This window comes from Danio aesculapii, chromosome 19 (genome assembly GCF_903798145.1).
Source record: "Danio aesculapii chromosome 19, fDanAes4.1, whole genome shotgun sequence".
NCBI lineage: Eukaryota > Metazoa > Chordata > Actinopteri > Cypriniformes > Danionidae > Danio > Danio aesculapii.
In genome coordinates this window covers 3,115,497-3,134,944 of record NC_079453.1, presented here as the reverse complement: position 1 = coordinate 3,134,944, position 19,448 = coordinate 3,115,497, and the positions used below count along the sequence as shown (strand labels likewise).

The 19,448-nt window shown below is 39.8% G+C and overlaps 2 protein-coding genes across 2 annotated transcripts in view; both read right to left on the bottom strand.

Moving 5' to 3' along the window:
- tomm7 (translocase of outer mitochondrial membrane 7 homolog (yeast)) overlaps positions 1 to 361 on the bottom strand; it is a 12,855-nt gene extending 12,494 nt beyond the window's left edge. The window contains exon 1 of the mRNA XM_056480000.1: positions 162 to 361. Coding sequence (XP_056335975.1) covers positions 162 to 264 — 103 coding nt within the window. The 5' untranslated portion in view covers positions 265 to 361. The remainder of the gene's footprint in view (positions 1 to 161) is intronic.
- Positions 362 to 6,198: 5,837 nt separating this feature from the next.
- Positions 6,199 to 19,202, bottom strand: LOC130246724 (NACHT, LRR and PYD domains-containing protein 3-like). The gene is made up of 6 exons (XM_056479847.1): positions 17,484 to 19,202; positions 17,109 to 17,282; positions 14,724 to 14,897; positions 14,180 to 14,353; positions 11,003 to 11,178; positions 6,199 to 6,382 (listed from the first exon to the last, which is right to left on the bottom strand). Exons 1-6 carry the CDS (start codon positions 19,190 to 19,192, stop codon positions 6,285 to 6,287), a joined length of 2,505 nt encoding a protein of 834 aa, XP_056335822.1. The 5' UTR covers positions 19,193 to 19,202; the 3' UTR covers positions 6,199 to 6,284.
- Positions 19,203 to 19,448: the final 246 nt, after the last annotated feature.

Sequence of the window (19,448 nt, the reverse complement as noted above, 5' to 3'; positions counted from 1 at the left end):
GCGCTTGTTCAAATCCTTAGCTTCAAATATGACACGAATAATAGTCATATCTGAGTTTATGGATGCTAAATAGGTTTTAAACGAAACATAATGGTAGGTTAATGCCGCATGTAAACACACGGGACGCGCGCACATGCGGTGAATGTGTTTCATTTACTGACCCAGATAGAGCACGGTGGGGATGAAACCCCAGCGGATCACGAACTGTCCGCACTGGAACACCCGCTGCAGCCGCTGTTTACTCTCTTTACTCAGTTTCACCATGATTTACTGCAGATTTACTCAATGATCGCCGGTGGATGCGATGGGATGAAGTGAAGGGCACGGAAGACCGCAGGAAACACGTGCGTGCCGTAAAGTGTGCAACGCTGTTGCAACGTCATTGTTGCTAGAGGGGATACAGCTGTGGACGGAAGTTAGCGAGAATCATTTATATTATTTATTAAATTACGCCTTAATTGTATTTTATTAACGCCCATCCTTATCCCAACCATCACAATAATGTAAAAACATCAATTATATTGTGTGTTGTTAATATCATTATCAATTTAAATCGTATTAACGTCTACCCCAACCCTCACATTAATGTAAAAAGAGCAATTATACAAAGTATTATTCATATTATTTATTATATTATCTATTAACTTGTATTATTATTAACGTCTAACCATTATGGAGGACTAAAACTGCAAAAATAGTAAATAAATAAATACCTGCATAAATAAAACAATAAATAAAGACCCAAATAAATAAATAAATACATTTCTGCATAAATAAAGCAACGAATAAATAAATACCCAAATAAACAAATAAGTAAATAAATTCCTGCATAAATAAAACAACGAACAAATAAATAGGTAAATAAATAATTAGGTAAATAAATAAATAAAACAATGAATAAATACCCAAATAAATAAATAAATAAGTAAAACAATTAATTCCTGCATAAATAAAACAATGAATAGATAAATACCCAAATAAATAAATAAATAAATAAATAAGTAAAAAAATTTACTCCTGCATAAATAAAGCAACGAACAAATAAATACCCAAATAAACAAATAAGTAAATAAATAAATAAATAAGTAAAAAAATTAATTCCTGCATAAATAAAACAATAAATTGATAAATACCCAAATAAATAAATAAATAAATAAATAAGTAAAAAAATTAATTCCTGCATAAATAAAACAATGAATAAATAATACCCAAATAAATAAATAAATAAATAAATAAATAAATAAATAAATAAATAAATTTATTCCTGCATAAATAAAACAATGAATAGATAAATACCCAAATAAATAAATAAATAAATAAATAAGTAAAAAATAAATAAATTCCTGCATAAATAAAACAATGAATAAATAAACACCCAAATAAATAAATAAACAAAAAAAAAATTCTTGCATAAATAAAACAATGAATAAATAACCCCCCCAACCCCCCCCCCCCCCCCCCCCCCCCCCCCAAAAAAAAAAAGTCAATAAAGAAACTCCTGCATAAATAAAACAATGAATAAATGAATAAATATGCAAACTCTGCCGGCACTATTAATAATTTATGTATTTATTATTGCAAGAATTTGTGGATTTTTATATGTTTATTTATTCGCGTATTTATTTATTGTTTTTGCAGGTTTCGTCCTCTATAAACGATAACCCAACCCTCACATTAATGCAAAAAGATCAATTCAAGTATTATTCATATTATTTATTACATTACCCTTTAAATAGTATTTTATTAACGTCTACCCCTACCCTCACAGTAATGTGAAAATATGAATTATTGTTGTCACACAAATTATGTTATATTGATGTAAGTAACCGCAGCTGTATCCCATCTAGACTTTACCGGCGGATACCGTTTTTGCGACAGTGACACCCAGCGGCCAGACGGGAACACCACACCTGAAGAAAACATTTCTCTAAACCTCAGAAACACTTCTACAGACAAATCTCATCATAAAATCTGAATATATTTAAATGTAATTGATTCCTGAGATTCAGAACTGAATCACGGCACTCTTCGTTGTCAAATGATCCATCAGAAATCATGACTTGATGCTCATTTTTGTGGAAAACATGATTTTAAATGATTCTTTGATGAGCAGATTTTTTTTTTCATGGCCTATATACGGGGGATTTCAAAATGTGCTACAATAATCAAAGATTTAAGACACAGGACAAAATTTATAAAGGTAGTTTCATTGTTTTGAAATGACAGGATAGACATTAACACCAGCAGTAGACAGATGAGGACACACGAGGGCGCTGTTCCGCAACTGAAACAAATGAGCGGGAAAATCAACACTGGAGGACAGAAACTAATGAATGAATGGAGCCTTGATTCAACTATCAGATACATAAAAGTTTAATTGAAGTTTTTGGTTATTTCAGATGTTTTTCAGTAGCCTTTGCTCATGTGATCAGTGTTATATGAAGATCCTCGACCTTCTAAAGTAAAGCATGAATTGCTTCAAGTCAGTGATATACAACAGACCCCTGCCCAGTTTAGATATACAGTAGATATGTACACTAGATATCGCATACGGACCCTGAGCATGCGTCAACAGCGCCGCCACATTTGTACAGTGCTCCCAGAACAAAAGTCATTTAACCGCACTAGTCGGGACTAAAGCCAATGTGAAGATGCTGCAGTTTAGCGCTGTGTACAGGTGTAGTAATGAGCAAACAAAGAAAACAAAGCACAAAGGCAGAACATTTCATAGGTAAGATTTCGTTTTGTATGTTTTTGTATGTTATGAACTTTTGTGCTCAACAGGTAACGTTATTGATACAGTCTCTTACTGCATTCAGCATAAGGCAAAGTAGCACCAAACTCACACTAAATACTAGACTTATGCTAGTTTTGTTGAATAAAATAAGCAAACAATGTAAATTAAATATGACAAGATGCTGCGGTGCCAGAAACGTGTATTATTGTTGGCTAAGTGAACAAGTCATTCATAACGGGGATTCATTCACAAGGAATCGCTCCCTCCGTCAGCATGAGAAGTGAAAGCAGGAGAAGGGGGTGTGTTTCAGGACACAGATAAGATCAGATTTAACAGTGAGGGAGGACAATACATCTCCATGCACACAAACATAAACTCTTTATCAGCAATGCCCGTGCGGTCACATCTATCAATGTAGAAAAGTGATGTAAATTTATAATTTTCGTGATTTAAAAAAAATATTTGCATACTGACCACCAGGAAAACTCACGATCATATATATGTGTATATATATCTCTGGCTTTGGAAGGCCACAGTCCTCCACTGCACCTTGGTCCCGCATTCATTTCAAAGGAGCGCTACCCTGTACTAAAATGGCGGCTCTATTGATGCATTCCTTCTAGTAGACTGATTTCACGCGGCTGCCATTTTTAAAAGCGAAATCGAGGCTGCGGTGGGAAGAAACCCGGAAGTATCGTTGGGAGTTACATTAGTACGTTGTGTACTTGGCTGTATATCTTATCAGCGAATAGAAAGAGACACAAATTTATCATTTCACCGCCTTCTGAGTGACCCGAAGGTCCGTTCTGAATGAATGGTGAAAATATAAAGGGATATCAGAGCTCATTTTCAGATAAGTTAAGGGAAATGGCACTAGTTAGCTAACGTTTTCTTTCCCAAACACACGTTTTAGATGCCATTTATCAAACTCAAGTTAATGAACTGATTCTATATTAGACTTGTCACGTTACTGAATTAAAAGAAAATTTGTCAATTTCCCGCTAACATTTAAAGCACTGTTGATGGCTTTCTTAAAACAGCGCTGATTGGCCATTGTGTTCACGTGCTCAACAGATATGCTTGTGATTGGCCGAGAAGGTCATCAGTTCACCCTCCGCTGTTTACTGAGCACAAACACAGCCGAGCGATCTGCTTGATGACTCTACTGATCCTTATGGCTGTTTCGCGCTTGCGCTCCAGTCTCCGTGTATCTGTGTTTGCACTGGGGGAAGAGCGGTAAACTGAGTGCAAACACAAGATACATGGAGACTGGATCGCGAAGCAGCCGTGAAGATCAGTCGAGTCATCTGCGCTCAACGGCGCTTCAATTTTAACTTAGCGGGAATTAGACTGTTTTAAAACTTCAGTACCGGGACAACACAAGGGTGTGCTACAGAGGACTGCAGTGTTTATCGCTCACCAAGTTACATAGGCTGAAGCAGGGAAGCGTCCCCTCTGTTTACCTGCTGCCATGAACTGAAGCCTAGGAGGACACTTGAGCATATTACTCTTACAGAGCTTGTGATGTTGTTTGATGCTAAATTGCTTTTAATTGTTTAAATTAAACGTACTGACTGATATTAAAGTGATGTTTACACCATATCTGTATTTTGAAATCTCGTCAACAGCTGGAGGTTTGTAGTCCACAGCATGTCACTGCAATGTTTACAGTGCTGGTCCTATACTTCCGCGTTTCTTCCCACCACAGCCTCGCTTTGGTTCTTTAAAATGGCGGCCGCGTGAAATAAGCGTATAGACAACAGCAGGGTAGGCGACATCTAATGTATATATCTATGCAGTTTAGAGAGGTCTGAGCTCATCTCTGATTATAATCTCTTCACTCCTTCATTTTGATATGAATGGTAATGGATTGTAACTGGTTTATTGTGGTCATAATCCCCTTGTCAGTATTTATTCCTATATAACTGTACATCTAATATACATTAGTAGATTTTATTAGTGGACAGTTGTGAAAGTAGTTCAGTAGTAGTTTAATATATATGTTTCCATCATTGGCTTAATCAGAAGAACACAGATAATTAAAAATATATACAGTTGAAGTCAGAAATATTAGCCCCCTGAATTATTTGCCCACCTCTTTATTTTTTTTCCCCAATTTCTGTTTAACGGAGAGCAGATTTCTAATAGATTCTAAAGATTTCTAAACACATTTCTAATCATAATAGTTTTAATAACTAATTTGTAATAACTGATTTATTTTATCTTTGTCATGATGACAGCGCATAATATTTGAATAGATATTCTTCAAGACACTTCTATACAGCTTAAAGTGACATTTAAAGGCTTAACTAGGTTAATTAGGTTAACTAGGCAGGTTAGGGTAATTAGGCAAGTTATTGTATAACGATGGTTTGTTCTGTAGACTATCAAATATATATATATATATATATATATATATATATATATATATATATAGCTTTGAGGGGCTAATAATTTTGACCTTAAAATGGTTTATAAATGAATTAAAAGCTGCTTTTATTCTAGCCGAAATAAAACAAATAAGACTTTCTTCAGAAGAAAAAATATTATCAGACATACTGTGAAAATTTCCTGAATCTGTTCAACATCATTTGGGAAATATTTAAAAAGAAATAAAATTCAAAGGTGGGCTAATAATTATGACTTCAGTTGTACATGGGCATATACTGATTTGGTTTGAAGCTTAGAGCTTAAATTTGTTGAACACAGGAACAGATTATCTGCAGTTCTGCATGTGTTACACTGTAAATGTGTGACATGTTTCAGCAGGAACAGGTTCATGAAGGTGGGTTCAGTCCATTAGACGTCAACAAATGAAGAGCTGCTTCTTTGCTGGATGAATAAAATCAACAATATTAGACACTTCACCCTCAGCACAGGAGAAAAAGAAGGGTTGCAGAAATCTGAATACATATTGTGCTAGAAAAATAAAACATTTATGGCTTGTAAAATGCATGCTGATGTCTTCATAATTCATCAATCACCAGTTACCATCACGTGCGACAATTACAATTTTCTTTTCTAATTATAACTAATACTATTTGGGCGGCAACGTGGCTCAGTGGTTAGCACTGTGGCCTCACACCAAGAAGGCCGCTGATTTGTGTTCCGGCTGGGTCAGTTGGCATTGCTGTGTGGAGTTTGCATGTTCTCCCCGTGTTGGCGTGGGTTTCCTCCGGGTGCTCCGGTTTCCCCCACACTCCAAACACATGTGCTATAGGGTGATTGATAAACTAAATTGGCCGTAATGTATGAGTGTGTGTGTGAATAAGTGTATGGGTGTTTCCCAGTACTAGGTTGCGACTGGAAGGACATCTGCTGCATAAAACACATGCTGGAATAGTTGGTGGTTCATTCCGCTGTCGCGACCCTTGATATATAGGCACTAAGCCGAAGGAAATTAATGAATAAATTAACTAATACTAATTAATATTTAAGTTCAATCATATGGAGAGGCATTTTTAAAAAGAATCGACGACCACAATCACCCCACAACACATCCCCACAGAGTACTAAAGTATTAAGATAAATTGCTTACCTTAGTTAATTATATGTGGTTTCTGGTCTCTGTGGAGGTGGTTGGGAGTTGATCATCAAGGCGTTTTCCATCTGACCCTATGATAATTCTTCCAAACACATCACATGCTGAGGAGAAAAGTCGCCTTGTAAAGGAAAGTCTTTGATCATGTTGTGCTTTGGTCTCTTCTCCACTCCATGTTTCATTTACCGTATCTGCACCTGTCTACCTTATCTTGAATTATGTCTTCTATAGTAGCTTTCTTCTGATTCCCATCTATTTTTAAAGCGCCCCTATTATGGGTTTTTGAAAATGACCTTTGTGTGTAACACAGCACTAAGTGAAGTGAAAAATCCAGCTACGGCTTTAATCTGAAAGTGTGCCGTGTTTAAAACTATTGATTCATTTCAAATAATTCAAAAGTGTCGACTTCAAGTGAAATTCAAGTGCTTCAAATGAATAGTCTTGATAACGAGTCTTTAGCCGTTTCGGCGTGACGTCGATAAGAAACTTAAGCCCCGCCCAATTGTTGCGTGTGCAAACCCGGGAAAATTTAAGCCTGCGGCCCCGCCCACAAACAATGTAGCAGATCCCGGTTGAATCAAGTCATGAAGATGCTGTGCTCAGCTGGATATTATTGTAAGTGTGAGGGAAAATAAGTGTTATTTTCTCCACCCAAAGATGAAACTGTGATGAGTCAGTGGTTGAGTTTTTTTTTTTGCAAAAATAGTGCTTCTGGAATCTACACGCTTACAACAGGAGATTCGTCGGCTGTTTGTTAAAGGAAGGATCAGAAAAGACTATTTATGAATGGGACTTTGTCAGAGCTTGACAGGAACTTTACAGTACACAGTTTCGTGGATAAGCTTCTTCCTCCATTTCACAAGTGTAAGTAAGTGCGATTAAAATGGCTGCCTCCTTGTTTTTTTCTAACTTGCAAATTATGTATTTAATTGTGTTGTTACTTGTAACAGCTTGTACTGTATCAGGTTTACTCTTTATATTCTCATATCGCGTCTAATGCCATGTTGAAAACGTGACGCTACCACTTTACTTACGGATTTAAATGCGTTTGTGAGCTCGCAATTCATTGCTGTTTGTCATTGCTATGGCCACCGTCAGCTGTTCCTACACACATGCTGTGGTCAGTTTTCAAAATAGTTCAGCTTTTCCACTGTGTGGATTAATACTGAATGTGTGTCATGGTTAAGCATAGAGCAATATGCTGGAGTTTAACTGAACTGCTTTAATGCACTCCTGCATTGGGCTCACACACATACCTGCCAACATTTGTCCCTGAAAATCCAAGAGACCGGGAGGGTGGGGGGGGGGGGGGGGGGGGGGTTTAGATTCGGGGGTGAGGTGTCTGAATAACACTGTTGAGAACCGGGTACTGTGTACTGTGGTGTTAATAAGTTAACTAGTATGAAGCGTGTTTCGGGCGGCCGCTGCGATCGGATCCTATACCAATGTTGGCCACCCGGGGGTTTCACAGACCCTACCAAAATGCTAAGGACTTGGGGGGTGGTTGAAATTAGGGAAGTTTTACAGGATAAATAACAAAACGGGAGGGTGGAGGGAGATGAGTCTGAAATACGGGAGACTCCCGGAAAAAACTGGAGTGCTGGCAGGTATGCTTACACATATACTCTGCACTTGACTACTTCAATATTGTTGATAAGCCATGGTGGGAATTTCACTCTGTCTCCCGCTGAATGTTGTCGACCAAATCGCACAGTCATCAGTCCATTGGAGCAGATTAGCTTCGAACTAAGAGGGGTTGGGAACCAATGAATAACTGAATATATCAAATTGGAGTCACTGGGAAAATTTGGTAAAAATAAATGCATATTATAAGACAATGAAAATGTTTTTTGACCTTGCATGCATATCAGACTGTTGTTGGAGACCCTTACAACCTAAATATGACCCTTTTTAATGTATAATAGGTGCTCTTTGAACACTGTGAAACCCATCTGTCTGTGTTTTTTTTAATATACTCATACCCATTCCCAATTCCAAATAGTTCTGTTTTTATCAACTCAGGCTCATTATTAGCCCCCTTTGAGTTTTTTAATATTTCCCAAATGATGTTTAACAGAGCAAGGAAATTTTCACAGTATGTCTGATTATATTTTTTCTTCTGGAGAAAGTCTTATTTATTTTATTTTGGCCAGAATAAAAGCAGTTATTCATTTTTAAAAAAAATTTAAAGGTCAAAATTATTAGCCCCTTTAAGCTAATTTTTTTTCCTGATAGTCTACAGCAGCGGTTCCCAACAGGGGGGTCCCAGCCCACAAGGGGGCCTCAGCGAGCTCTGTAGGGGGTCGCGTCATATTTAAAAAATTTCTTAGGAGAATGTTCATGTTGCCTTATGCCGAGTTCAGACTGCATGATTTTCGTAGTAGTCGTGTCACAGATGTTTTCACACTGCATGACTATCTGGGGTAGCTTTCCGTCGTGCTGTGTTTACACTGCAAGATTGATCGGCGACAGGAGGTTTCACACTGCATGACTTTAAAATAGGAAGAATCGCAGACAACTTCGTCCAAACTACGTCTCACAACCAAGCACACGAGAAGTGACATGGAAACAACACGAGGTAACGTAGTATATGTTTTGTTATCAACTTATCAAATAATGAGAAAGAAACCTTTAGTGGGGTAAAAAACTTACTTATTTTGCCCATGGGTTTAAAGGGAATTATCAATTTCTCCTCAACCTTTTTCTTTTTTGACCCGGTTGTGGTATTGCTCAGATCACATGTCAAACAGACCCTGGTGCTCCTGCAAAATTTCCAATAATTTTTCCTCAATTTCTTAGGTGCAAATAAACTGATAATGAGCCTTTTTAACGTCTCTCCCTACCTCCCGCTGGCCTGCAGGTACCCATGCTAGTGGATGCTGCTCTCTCATTGGCTGTAGGTGATCACCGATGTTATTTTCAGTCAAAACTCATTACACACTGCATGATTTGAATCGCAACAGCTCCAGATATTTAGCACGCCAAATATCTCACGGGTGTCGGCGACTCATCGGCGATTCTCTCAGATCGCGTCTTTGATAGTTCATACTGTGTGATTGTTATTGTCATGATTACCAGCGATCTAACCACCAGAGGTCGCTGGTAAACACTCACATTCACATGGACTACATCTTATGAATTACAAATTCAGTCATGCCACACACACACACCTGCTCCAAGTCTCCACTGATTGGACTCCCACAGCTGAAGCTGCTTCTGGACTAATCACACACACTACTTTAGCAGCACACACACTCACTTCCTTTGCCGAGTCTTGTTTACCTGTAAAGTGACAATTCAACGCGTTTTCCTTAGTCTTGTTTTTCAGTGTTTTGACCCTTGCCAAGTTTGTCTGTTTATCCATGTTCACTGCCTGCCTTCTGACCTCTCGCCTGTTATAGCGACTACGATTCTGGATTTGCCTTTATTCATCTGTTTGCACCTGTGTTGACCCTTGCTTGCCTGACTACCGAATAAACCTGCACTTGGATCCTAACGTTGTCTGTCATCCACGTGTTACAGTTATCCGCCGATTTCAGGCATTTGTCAGGGATTCCTCAAAACCTGTTGGCGAGTCAAAATCAGGGCTAAAATCATGCAGTCTGAACTCGGCATTAGTTCATTTTATCCCCTAACTCAGTGGTCCTCAACCACCGGTCCCTGGATCAATTGCTACTGGGCCGCACAAAAAAATCATTATTCATTTCCGTTTTATTTATTATCGAAGTCTGAACGATCTTTTATTTTGAAAAATGACCGTATTCTCATGGTTACATTCATTTGGTCACTTGAGGTTTAACCCACAAGCAGCAACATAAGAAAGAAACAGAAGTCTTTCTTGAGGGGAAAAGGCCCAGTGAAGGACCCACAAACTGCCAAGGAATGGATTCGCAACCCATTTGTCAACAAATCAGGTGAATCCACCATGGCTGTGGAAGAAGATCAACTGATGAAGATCGCAAATGATGGCGGCCTTTTAGGGGTCGTCCGCATATTGCGTATTTCTAGAGTTTGCGCAAGTTTGTTGTTTCCAATGGAGGTGCTTGCACCAATGAACCCTGTGAGCACACCACAAGTCATGTGATAAGAATTGACCGATCAGCTTCAGCTTGTATGGAATTTTCACATTTCGGTTAGACAAATTTTCTCAGACAAACACAGAACACACAAACACTGCAGTGCTTTGTAATTTTCTCCATAAATAAAAATTGTATCAGAGTGATATCAATGTTTTGTCAGCTTGTCATCCTCTGAGAAAATGGTTGATGCTCGTATAGCAACCTACAAAACACCGACAATTATGACTTCAATCAATTTTAAATATTTACATGAGGTAAAGTTTAATCAATATATTGCTAAGGTTTCATAATTGCATCATGAGGTTGCATGTATTCATTCATTCATACATTTTTTTTTCGCTTAGTCCCTTTATTAATCAGGGGTTGCCAAAGTGTAATGAATCGTCAACTTATCCAACATCTGTTTTACGCAGCGGATGCCCTTCCAGCTGCAACCCAGTACTGGGAAACACCCATACACTCTTGCATTCACACACATACACTATGGCCAATTTAGTTAATCCAATTTACCCAAGTGTTTGAATTGTGGGGGAAACCGGGGTACCCGGAGAAAACCCACGCCAACACGGGGAGAACATGCAAACTCCACACAGAAAAGGTAGTCACAGAATGTTTATCTATAATGCATTTTTAATCACCACTCACCTAAGTGTCTAAGTTTATAGCGTGGATCATCCCTCAGATCGGAAAGAAGCTTCACTCCTGACTTTCCTAATTCATTTCCAGTCAGATCCAGTTCTGTCAGGAGTGAGGAGGAGTTAAATCTCAGAGCTAAAGCAAGAGCAGCACAACCTTGCTCTCTGACTTCACACCAGTTCAACCTGTAGAGACATGTTGATCACTTTTGATCTCAAAATTGTAACTCTACAGTTAAAAAAAATGTGTTTTATTTACATGTTGGTAATTTAAAAAAAAGTATTTTGTAAAAGAAAGAATTAAAAGGGGAAAGGTCAAAGTTCAAGACAAGAAGTCATTGATCAAAATTTTTGACACATGGTCTCATCTATTAACTACTAATGGCCCGTTTCCACTGAGTGGTATGGTACGGTACGCTTTTATGGTCAATTCCACTAACAAAGGGTACCTAAAAGCAAACCGTACTGTACAACTTTTTGGTCACCCTTTGCAAAGGTAGACGCGCAGCTGAACGCTATTGGTTTACAGAGATACGTCACTCGAAGAAGCAGGAGAAGGAAAACAAAGGAAGCGCCATTTTACATTACACCCTTAATAATATATACATATATTAACAATCCCTGGTTGACCCGAGCTCAAACAAACCTTGTCGTCATCTTGATGTACAGCCACAAAGCCAAGAAGAACAAAATCTGCCGTGTCATGCTGATGTTTTACGAGCCTGTCTAAAGCGCGAGCGGTTTCACTTTCTCCAGAGAGCTCGTGTGCGTTCGCTGCATGTCTATATTTGAAGTAACGAACTTACTGAGCTCATATTAATAACGTGATCGTGATCATTGAAGCGATCTGATATCCGATCCTTTCAGAACGAGACAAATGCGAGAGTGAAGTGTGAAAAAATAAAGGACAAGCCGGAAAAAACTACAGAAACCGTCACTGTCACTGTCATGTTTAACTATTATCATAACCTTTTGCACTATTATGAACTGGAAATGAAGAAATTACTCTCTAACAAGAGGCTACATGTGCTGCTGAAGATTAAAGACTCAGATGAGATGTTTGCACTGACTGTAGGCTATATTTTGTGTTGTTTCTGAACCCAAATAAGGACTAAATGCATGTTGTGTGTAGTTTTTCTGTAATTGGTAACATATCGGAGACTGTAAGGGTCTGCATGTGTTTATAAGTGTAGCATTTATTTATTTATTTCATATAACTGCAGACGTTACAGTAGGCTATTTCACACTACTATCATTAATCTGAAGTTATAATCAAATCATGTTCATAGAAAGGTTAGTAATGAACATTTATACAGTATTTATGTGTATAAAGCATCTGTTGTGTGAGAAGAGCTTCTCATATGATATGAGAACGACCCGTCCGCTTTACTGTGACATTTTCTCGAGTAAAAGTGACGTCGTCTGAAACTTTCTGTTGTACACCATGCACACCATAAAGGCACCCATTTGGCAGTGGAAATGCAAGCTTGATCTGGGTGACCCATACCTCTCAGTGGAAACTGGCCATAATAGATATTTACAGTGTTAAATAATCTCACAATGATTAAACATCCTCTTCAATTAACCACCAGGCATAATTCATTCATTTTCTTTTAGCTTAGTCCCTTTATTAAACAGGGGTTGACACAGCGGAATGAACCGCCAACTTATCCAGCATATGTTCTATGCAGCGGATGTCCTTCCAGCTGCAACCCAACACTGGGAAACACCTATACACTCTTGCATTCACACTCATACACTACGGCCAATTTAGTTCATTAATTCTCCTATAGCGCATGTGCTTGAACTGTGGAGGAAACCGGAGCACCAGGAGGAAACACACGCCAAAAAGGGGGAGAATATGTAAACTCCACACCATAGACTGTAAAATATATGGACGTAGTATCCGTGACGTCACCCATAGGTTTCTGAAGAGCGCAAAAGAAGCTACAAGTAGGCGCGGCCAACCGTCGCCATTTTGTTGGCGCGTCATCGCACCCACGGCGCGATACCAAACAAGGGCAAAGAGGCGGAGAGTGAGCGGAGCTACAGACACCTGCTGGCACTTTGCTTGGACCTGGCTTTTTACTTTGGGAAAAACGCTTGATACTTTATTACCTGCGACCTGTACACTATATCAATAAAGTGTTTAGACTTTCAAAAACACTGTAGTAATACATTGAGCCACAAAACATATGTACTTATGAAACGTGAATTACTTCCAAACACTTCAAATATAGTGTGTGTTGGTAAATGCAAGACTATTGATGAACTCCAGCATAACACTGTATGATAACGCTTCAGATGACTGTTCTAGAGCCTACAGCTAATCAATCTGTCACATTCTGGAGTGCTTTACGGGTCTAAAGAAAAATATTAATGATAAATGATCTTAAACAAAACAAATACATTTATAGAGATGGTGTATAAGTATATAACATTACTCACATGGGAAACGGAGGCCACATGAATGGTTTGTGAGCACAATTAAGTGCACACAGCATCCCATATCATCTGATAATTGTAAGAAATAATCCCAAAAGGCAGCTGACTGTGTAAAGCCACATAAAACAACACAAAAATACGCTGAATATGCTGAGATCAGTGGCTAATCTGCCGGATTCAGCTGAGGTGAAGTGACGGCGACCAGCGAGACCTAGCTGTCACTCAAGTGGCCACGCCCTTAATTATGCAAACTAATATAAATATAACCTAATATAAAGGAAATGGATGAGTTATAAAAAAATTCACCCCCTCACAGTTGTCATGGAGGGTAATAATAGCTATATGAACCAAAATCGTTCTTTGTACCAGGCTGTAAACACTTTTTTTTCTGTTGTAAAGTTGGCCATTCTAACAGTGGGCTCAATTGAAATTTGCTCTATTATGGAGCCAGGACTAGCGGAATTTTGATGAATTGCAGTTTCAGTTACTTCCGTATTGGCTTACCGAGGGAGAGCGGGAGGTTGCCGCTTGCTCCACACAGAAGTGCCATCTGATCCAGCTGGGGCTCAAACCAATGACCTTCCTTCTGTGAGGCGATCATGCTACCCACTGCGCCACCGTGACGCCCACCAGGCATAATAAGCCTCAATTTTGATTGCCATTTATTGGAGGAAAATGAAGGGTACTGACATGCCTATATACCTTTTTACTGTGTGCATACCTACCTATATGCTGTCCTTACCTCAGTATCTCCAGTTTACAGTGAGGATCCTTCAGTCCATCAGACAGCAGCTTCACTCCTGGGTCTCCTAGTTTATTTCCAGACAGAATCAGTTCTCTCAGGTGTGAGGAGCCTGATCTCAGAGCTGAAGCAAGAGCAGCACAACCTTCGTCTCTGACTCCACACTGCCACAACCTGTAGAGAACAATGACACTCTTCAGTCTCCTAGTTCAGCATCTACAGCTCAAAGAAACATAAAATATTTCACAAAAAGAAAGAGGTTTTTAATCCACAGCACAATCAACAGGTCCAGCAACTGGTTAGTTCACCCCGAAATGATAAATTATGTCATTAATTACTCACCCTTGTGTTGTTTCTGCTCAGCTGACTGAGCATCCACTCATATTATATTAGCATCAATATTGTGAACTTGTCAAAAACTTTAAACCAAATGTAATAAAGATTATCATTAATAAAGATATATGACAGACCTCTCTTTAAAGTTTTTTTGACTAACTGCAAGAGCAAAATGGAGAAGGATGCTGAGACATTCATACAGTCTTACCACAGTATCTCCAGTTTACAGTGAGGATCCGTCAGTCCATCAGAAAGCAGCTTCACTCCTGAGTTTCCTAGTTTATTTTCATCCAGATTCAGTTCAGTCAGGTGTGTGGAGTCTGATCTCAGAGCTGAAGCAAGAGCAGCGCAACCTTTATCTGTGACTCCACAATCCCTCATCCTGTAGAGAACAAAGATTTCAGTCTCAGTTTAGGATCTATAACTATGTTATCATATGGCTTCTAAGAACAGGGTTGGTAAACACTAGCTCACATTATTCATTGAAATGTAAAGATAATGTTAAATCAACAAAATGAAGGAAGACACACATAAGATCATAGATCACAATTGTAGAACTTGTGGACATTGCAAGTTTAACGCAAGTAAAACATACTAACATCACTGCTGAAGACCCTCTGCCGTGGACAAAAATGAAGAGCGTCAGGGACGGGGTCATGGACGAAAGTGAAAATGGGGATGGGGGGGCGTTGTTGAGTACCCAGTACTGGGTCCTTAGAATCGTCCTAATTTCCCCCTTGCTGCACCCCTGGCTAAAGGACTGGGTTAGGCTGATTTCTTTGATTACATCTACACATCAACTTTAGTTAACCTAACTTCTTATTGTATTAGTGAGGGATCACACAAATTTACAACAAGGGATAGTACACCCAAAAATATGTCTGTTAGCCAAAAATGTATTAACTACTTGCTCATCCTCATGTGGTTCCGGACCTTTACGAGTTTCTGTTTTTTGTTGAACACAAAAGCAATGGGAGTGGAGTGAGGTTTACACCAGTGGCCGGTCTCGAATGTCACAGAGGAGCGTGGAAAATTAAAACAATGAGTAAACATAAGAAGATGAGAGAGGACCAGGCCTGGGACACTATGTGTTCGATTTTGTTTTTTGTTTAGGCTGCTGCTGTAAGTTTGTTTTCTGCTTATAAATTATTAAAGTTGCTTAAATGTTTACCAGTTCTCAACTCCTTCTCTTAAATTATATAGTTGATCCTTGGTGTCGAAGCCAGGGAGGAAGGAGGAACATGCTGTCAGATAGCCCTTGCCACTGGGGGAAGTTTGGAGTGCCATTGAGCTGGTGGAGCACAATCTACGGCCATAGACACGCATAGAGGACATTGCTGGAAGACCTGCTGCTGCCTGCCAGGATGGAGAGAATCCAGTGAAGTCACCACAGTGTGACAAGAGCCGAAGCCTGCTAAGATCTACCACGATGGGGAGGAGCAGGAAATAAGGGGAAATTGGAGAGGTAAATTGCCTGGCAGCAAAGGATGGGAGAGTTAAAGGCTATCCACTAAGGGGCAGCCAGTGCCTTTGCCAAGCACCGCAGGTAAGGATCGCTTAGCTGGTTGATAGCACAATGACGAGTCTTTGAGAAACTGGACCCATTTTTGTTCCTCTACCTTCTCCGTCTCTTCCATATTTCAGTCCGCAGTAATGCCGGCCACATCTCGGAGGAGGTGGGGGAGAAAACACAGTGCTGGGAAGCCCCCGGTCTATGATTGGGTATGGGGTTTGTCATTAGGGAGAGTGTGGCTGAGAGCTATGGGAGAGACAAGAGGTCACATGTGTGCCACACCAGCTTTGAGTCTCGCGGTGGACCATGGAAGGATAAAAAATTAGTGACGACAGCGAAAGACAAAAGAGTACCAGGCCTGGGACACTTTATGTTTGATTGTGGTCTCTGTTTAGGCGACAGTCATTTATGATGGGCAGCTGCTGCAAGTTTGTTTTCTGTTTATAAATTCTTAAAGTTGCTTAAACGTTCACCAGTTCCCACCTCCTTCTCTTAAATTATAGAGTTAAACCTTGGTGCTGAAGCCAGGGAGGAAGGAGGAACATGCTGTCAGATACCCCTTGCCACTGGGGGAAGTTTGGGGTGCCATCGAGCTGGCGGAGCACAGTTTACAGCCATAGACACTCGAGGACATTGTCTGCCAGGATGAGGAGTATCCGGTGAAGTCACCGCAGTGTGCCGAGAGCCAAAGCCTGCTAAGATCTACCATGATGGGGAGGAGCAGGACAGAATAGGGGGCTTGCAGCCAGGTGACCGTGAGCTGGAGGGGAAATTGCCTGGCAGCAAAGAATGGGAGAGTTCAAGGCTATGATAAAAGGAGTGATGACCAAGGAAGACAAGAGACAAGACCAGGCTTGGGACACTATGTTTGGTTTTGGTTTCTGTTTGAACAGCAAGTCATCTGTGCGGGGCTGCCACCAATGTCACTTATATTATATTATCATAAATACTGTACTTACAAGCTTTGACAAATGTCAAGAGGATTAAAACTACATTCTTTTTATATAACAGGCCTTAATATTTTAAACAAACTGCAGAAGAAATGAGAAGAACGACTTTGACACATTCATACACTCTTACCTCAGTTTCTTCAGTTTACAGTGAGGATCCTTCAGTGCATCAGTGAGCAGCTTTAGCCCTGAGTCTCCTAGTTTATTTCCAGTCAGATCCAGTTCTGTCAGGTGTGAAGAGTTTGATCTCAGTGCTGAAGCAAGAGCAGCACAAACTTTATCTGTGACTTTACAATCACCCAACCTATGGAGAACATATCACTATTATCATATATTTTCATTGAGACATACAGAACACCTGGTCAGCTGATTTAATAAGTGATTCACAAAACACTCCTCTGTACTGACAGCAGCAGTTTTGAAATTGAGAAGTTTGAACACTTGTATTTCTTTGGTTAGGAATCAAATGTCAAAATCATAAATCTGCTAGTTTTAATTGACTTACTGAATTGATCTGGATTCTTTCACCACAGGCAGCAGCTTCTGGAGAACTACATCTGCTCTATGTTGGGGTCCAATAAACTGACTTAAATTAAAAAAATCCATCTTCTTCTCTGATGTCAGCAACACATAAACCAGAGCTGACCACTGTGAAGAGGAGAGATTAGTTTCTTCTATTCTTCCAGAGCTCAGATAATCCAGGATCTCCTGCGTCAGTAAATGATCACCCAGTTCATTCAGACAGTGGAACAGATTGATGGATTTCTCCGGAGAGTCCATTTCCCTGATCTTCTGCTTGATGAACTTAACTGTTTTCTCTTTCTTGTAAGAGCAGCTTCCTGTCTGTGTCAGTAGCTCTTGTAAGAGAGTCTGATTGGACTCCAATGAGAGACCCAGAAGAAAACGCAGGAAAAGATCCAGATGTCCATTCTTACTCTGTAAAGCCTCATTCACAGCACTCTGATGAAGAACAGATAATGAATCAGGTTTCTTCTGGTTTAAAACTTTAGACAACAGACTTGGTTTGTTTAGCTTAAACACATTTCTGTCCTTGTTTGTAAAGGAGTGATGAGCATATAGAGCTGCTAGATGTTCCTGGATGCTCAGATGAACAAAGCAGAAAACTTTCCCCTGATAAAAGCCAAACTCCTCTCTGAAGATCTGAGTGCACAATCCTGAGTAAACTGATGCTTCTGTCACATCAAGGCCACACTCTCTCAGGTCTTCCTCATAGAAGATCAGGTTGCCTTTCACAAGCTGCTTAAAAGCCACTTTCCCCAGTTTGAGGATCATGTCTTCACCTTCCTCCTCATAGTCCTTCTCATGTCTGATGTTGGTCTGCATGATCAGGAAGTGTGTGTACATTTGAGTGAGAGTCTTGGGAATCTCTGCACTCTCTGTGTGACTGAAGATCTTCTCCAGAACAGTGGCTGAGATCCAGCAGAACACTGGGATGTGGCACATGATGTGGAGGCTCCTGGAGGACTTCAGGTGTGAGATGATTGTATCGGCCAGACTCTGATCACTGATTCTCTTCCTGAAGTATTCCTCCTTCTGAGGGTCATTGAAGCCTCGTATCTCTGTCACTCGATGGACAAACTCAGAGGGAATGAGATCTGCTGCTGCTGGTCTAGAGGTGATCCAGATGAGAGCAGAAGGAAGCAGATTCCCCACAATGAGGTTTGTCAGCAGCACGTCCACTGAGGCAGATTCAGAGACATTCTGCAGTTTTACATCACATTTAAAGTCCAGAGACAGACGACACTCATCCAGACCATCAAAGATGAACAACACTTTATATTCATCACTGGATATTTCCATTTGTTTAGTTTCAGGGAAAAACACCTGCAGAAGATCTAACAGACTGAGCTTTCTATCCTTTATCAGGTTGATCTCTCTGAAAGGAAGTGGAAATATGAGCTGGATGTCCTGATTCTCTTTCTCTTCAGCCCAGTCCACTATGAACTTCTGCACAGAGACTGTTTTCCCAATGCCAGCGACTCCCTTGGTCAGCACAGTTCTGATGGCTTTGTCTTGTCCAAGTAAAGGTGTAAAGATATCTCTGCATTGGATCGGTGTGTCCTCTGTTACTGATCTCCTGGATTGTGTCTCAATCTGTCTTACCTCATGTTCATTATTGATATCTCCATTGTCACTCTCTGTGATGTAGAGCTCTGTGTAGATCTCATTCAGGAGTGTTGGGTTTCCCTGCATCGCTGTTCCTTCATACAGACACTGGAACTTACTCAACAGATTTGATCGGAGTGTATTTTGGTCCAGTTGCGGGTCAAGCCTGAAAGAATAAAATAATAGTTTACTAGAGGAAATAACAATGTAACATGTTTATTGTATTGTATTTCCAAATCTGACAATGAATCATGAGTAGAGGTTTATATCGTCAAAGTTAGCTTTGTATAGATGTATTATGACTATATCAACTGTATTTTAATGAATGTGTTTGCAGGTTGTG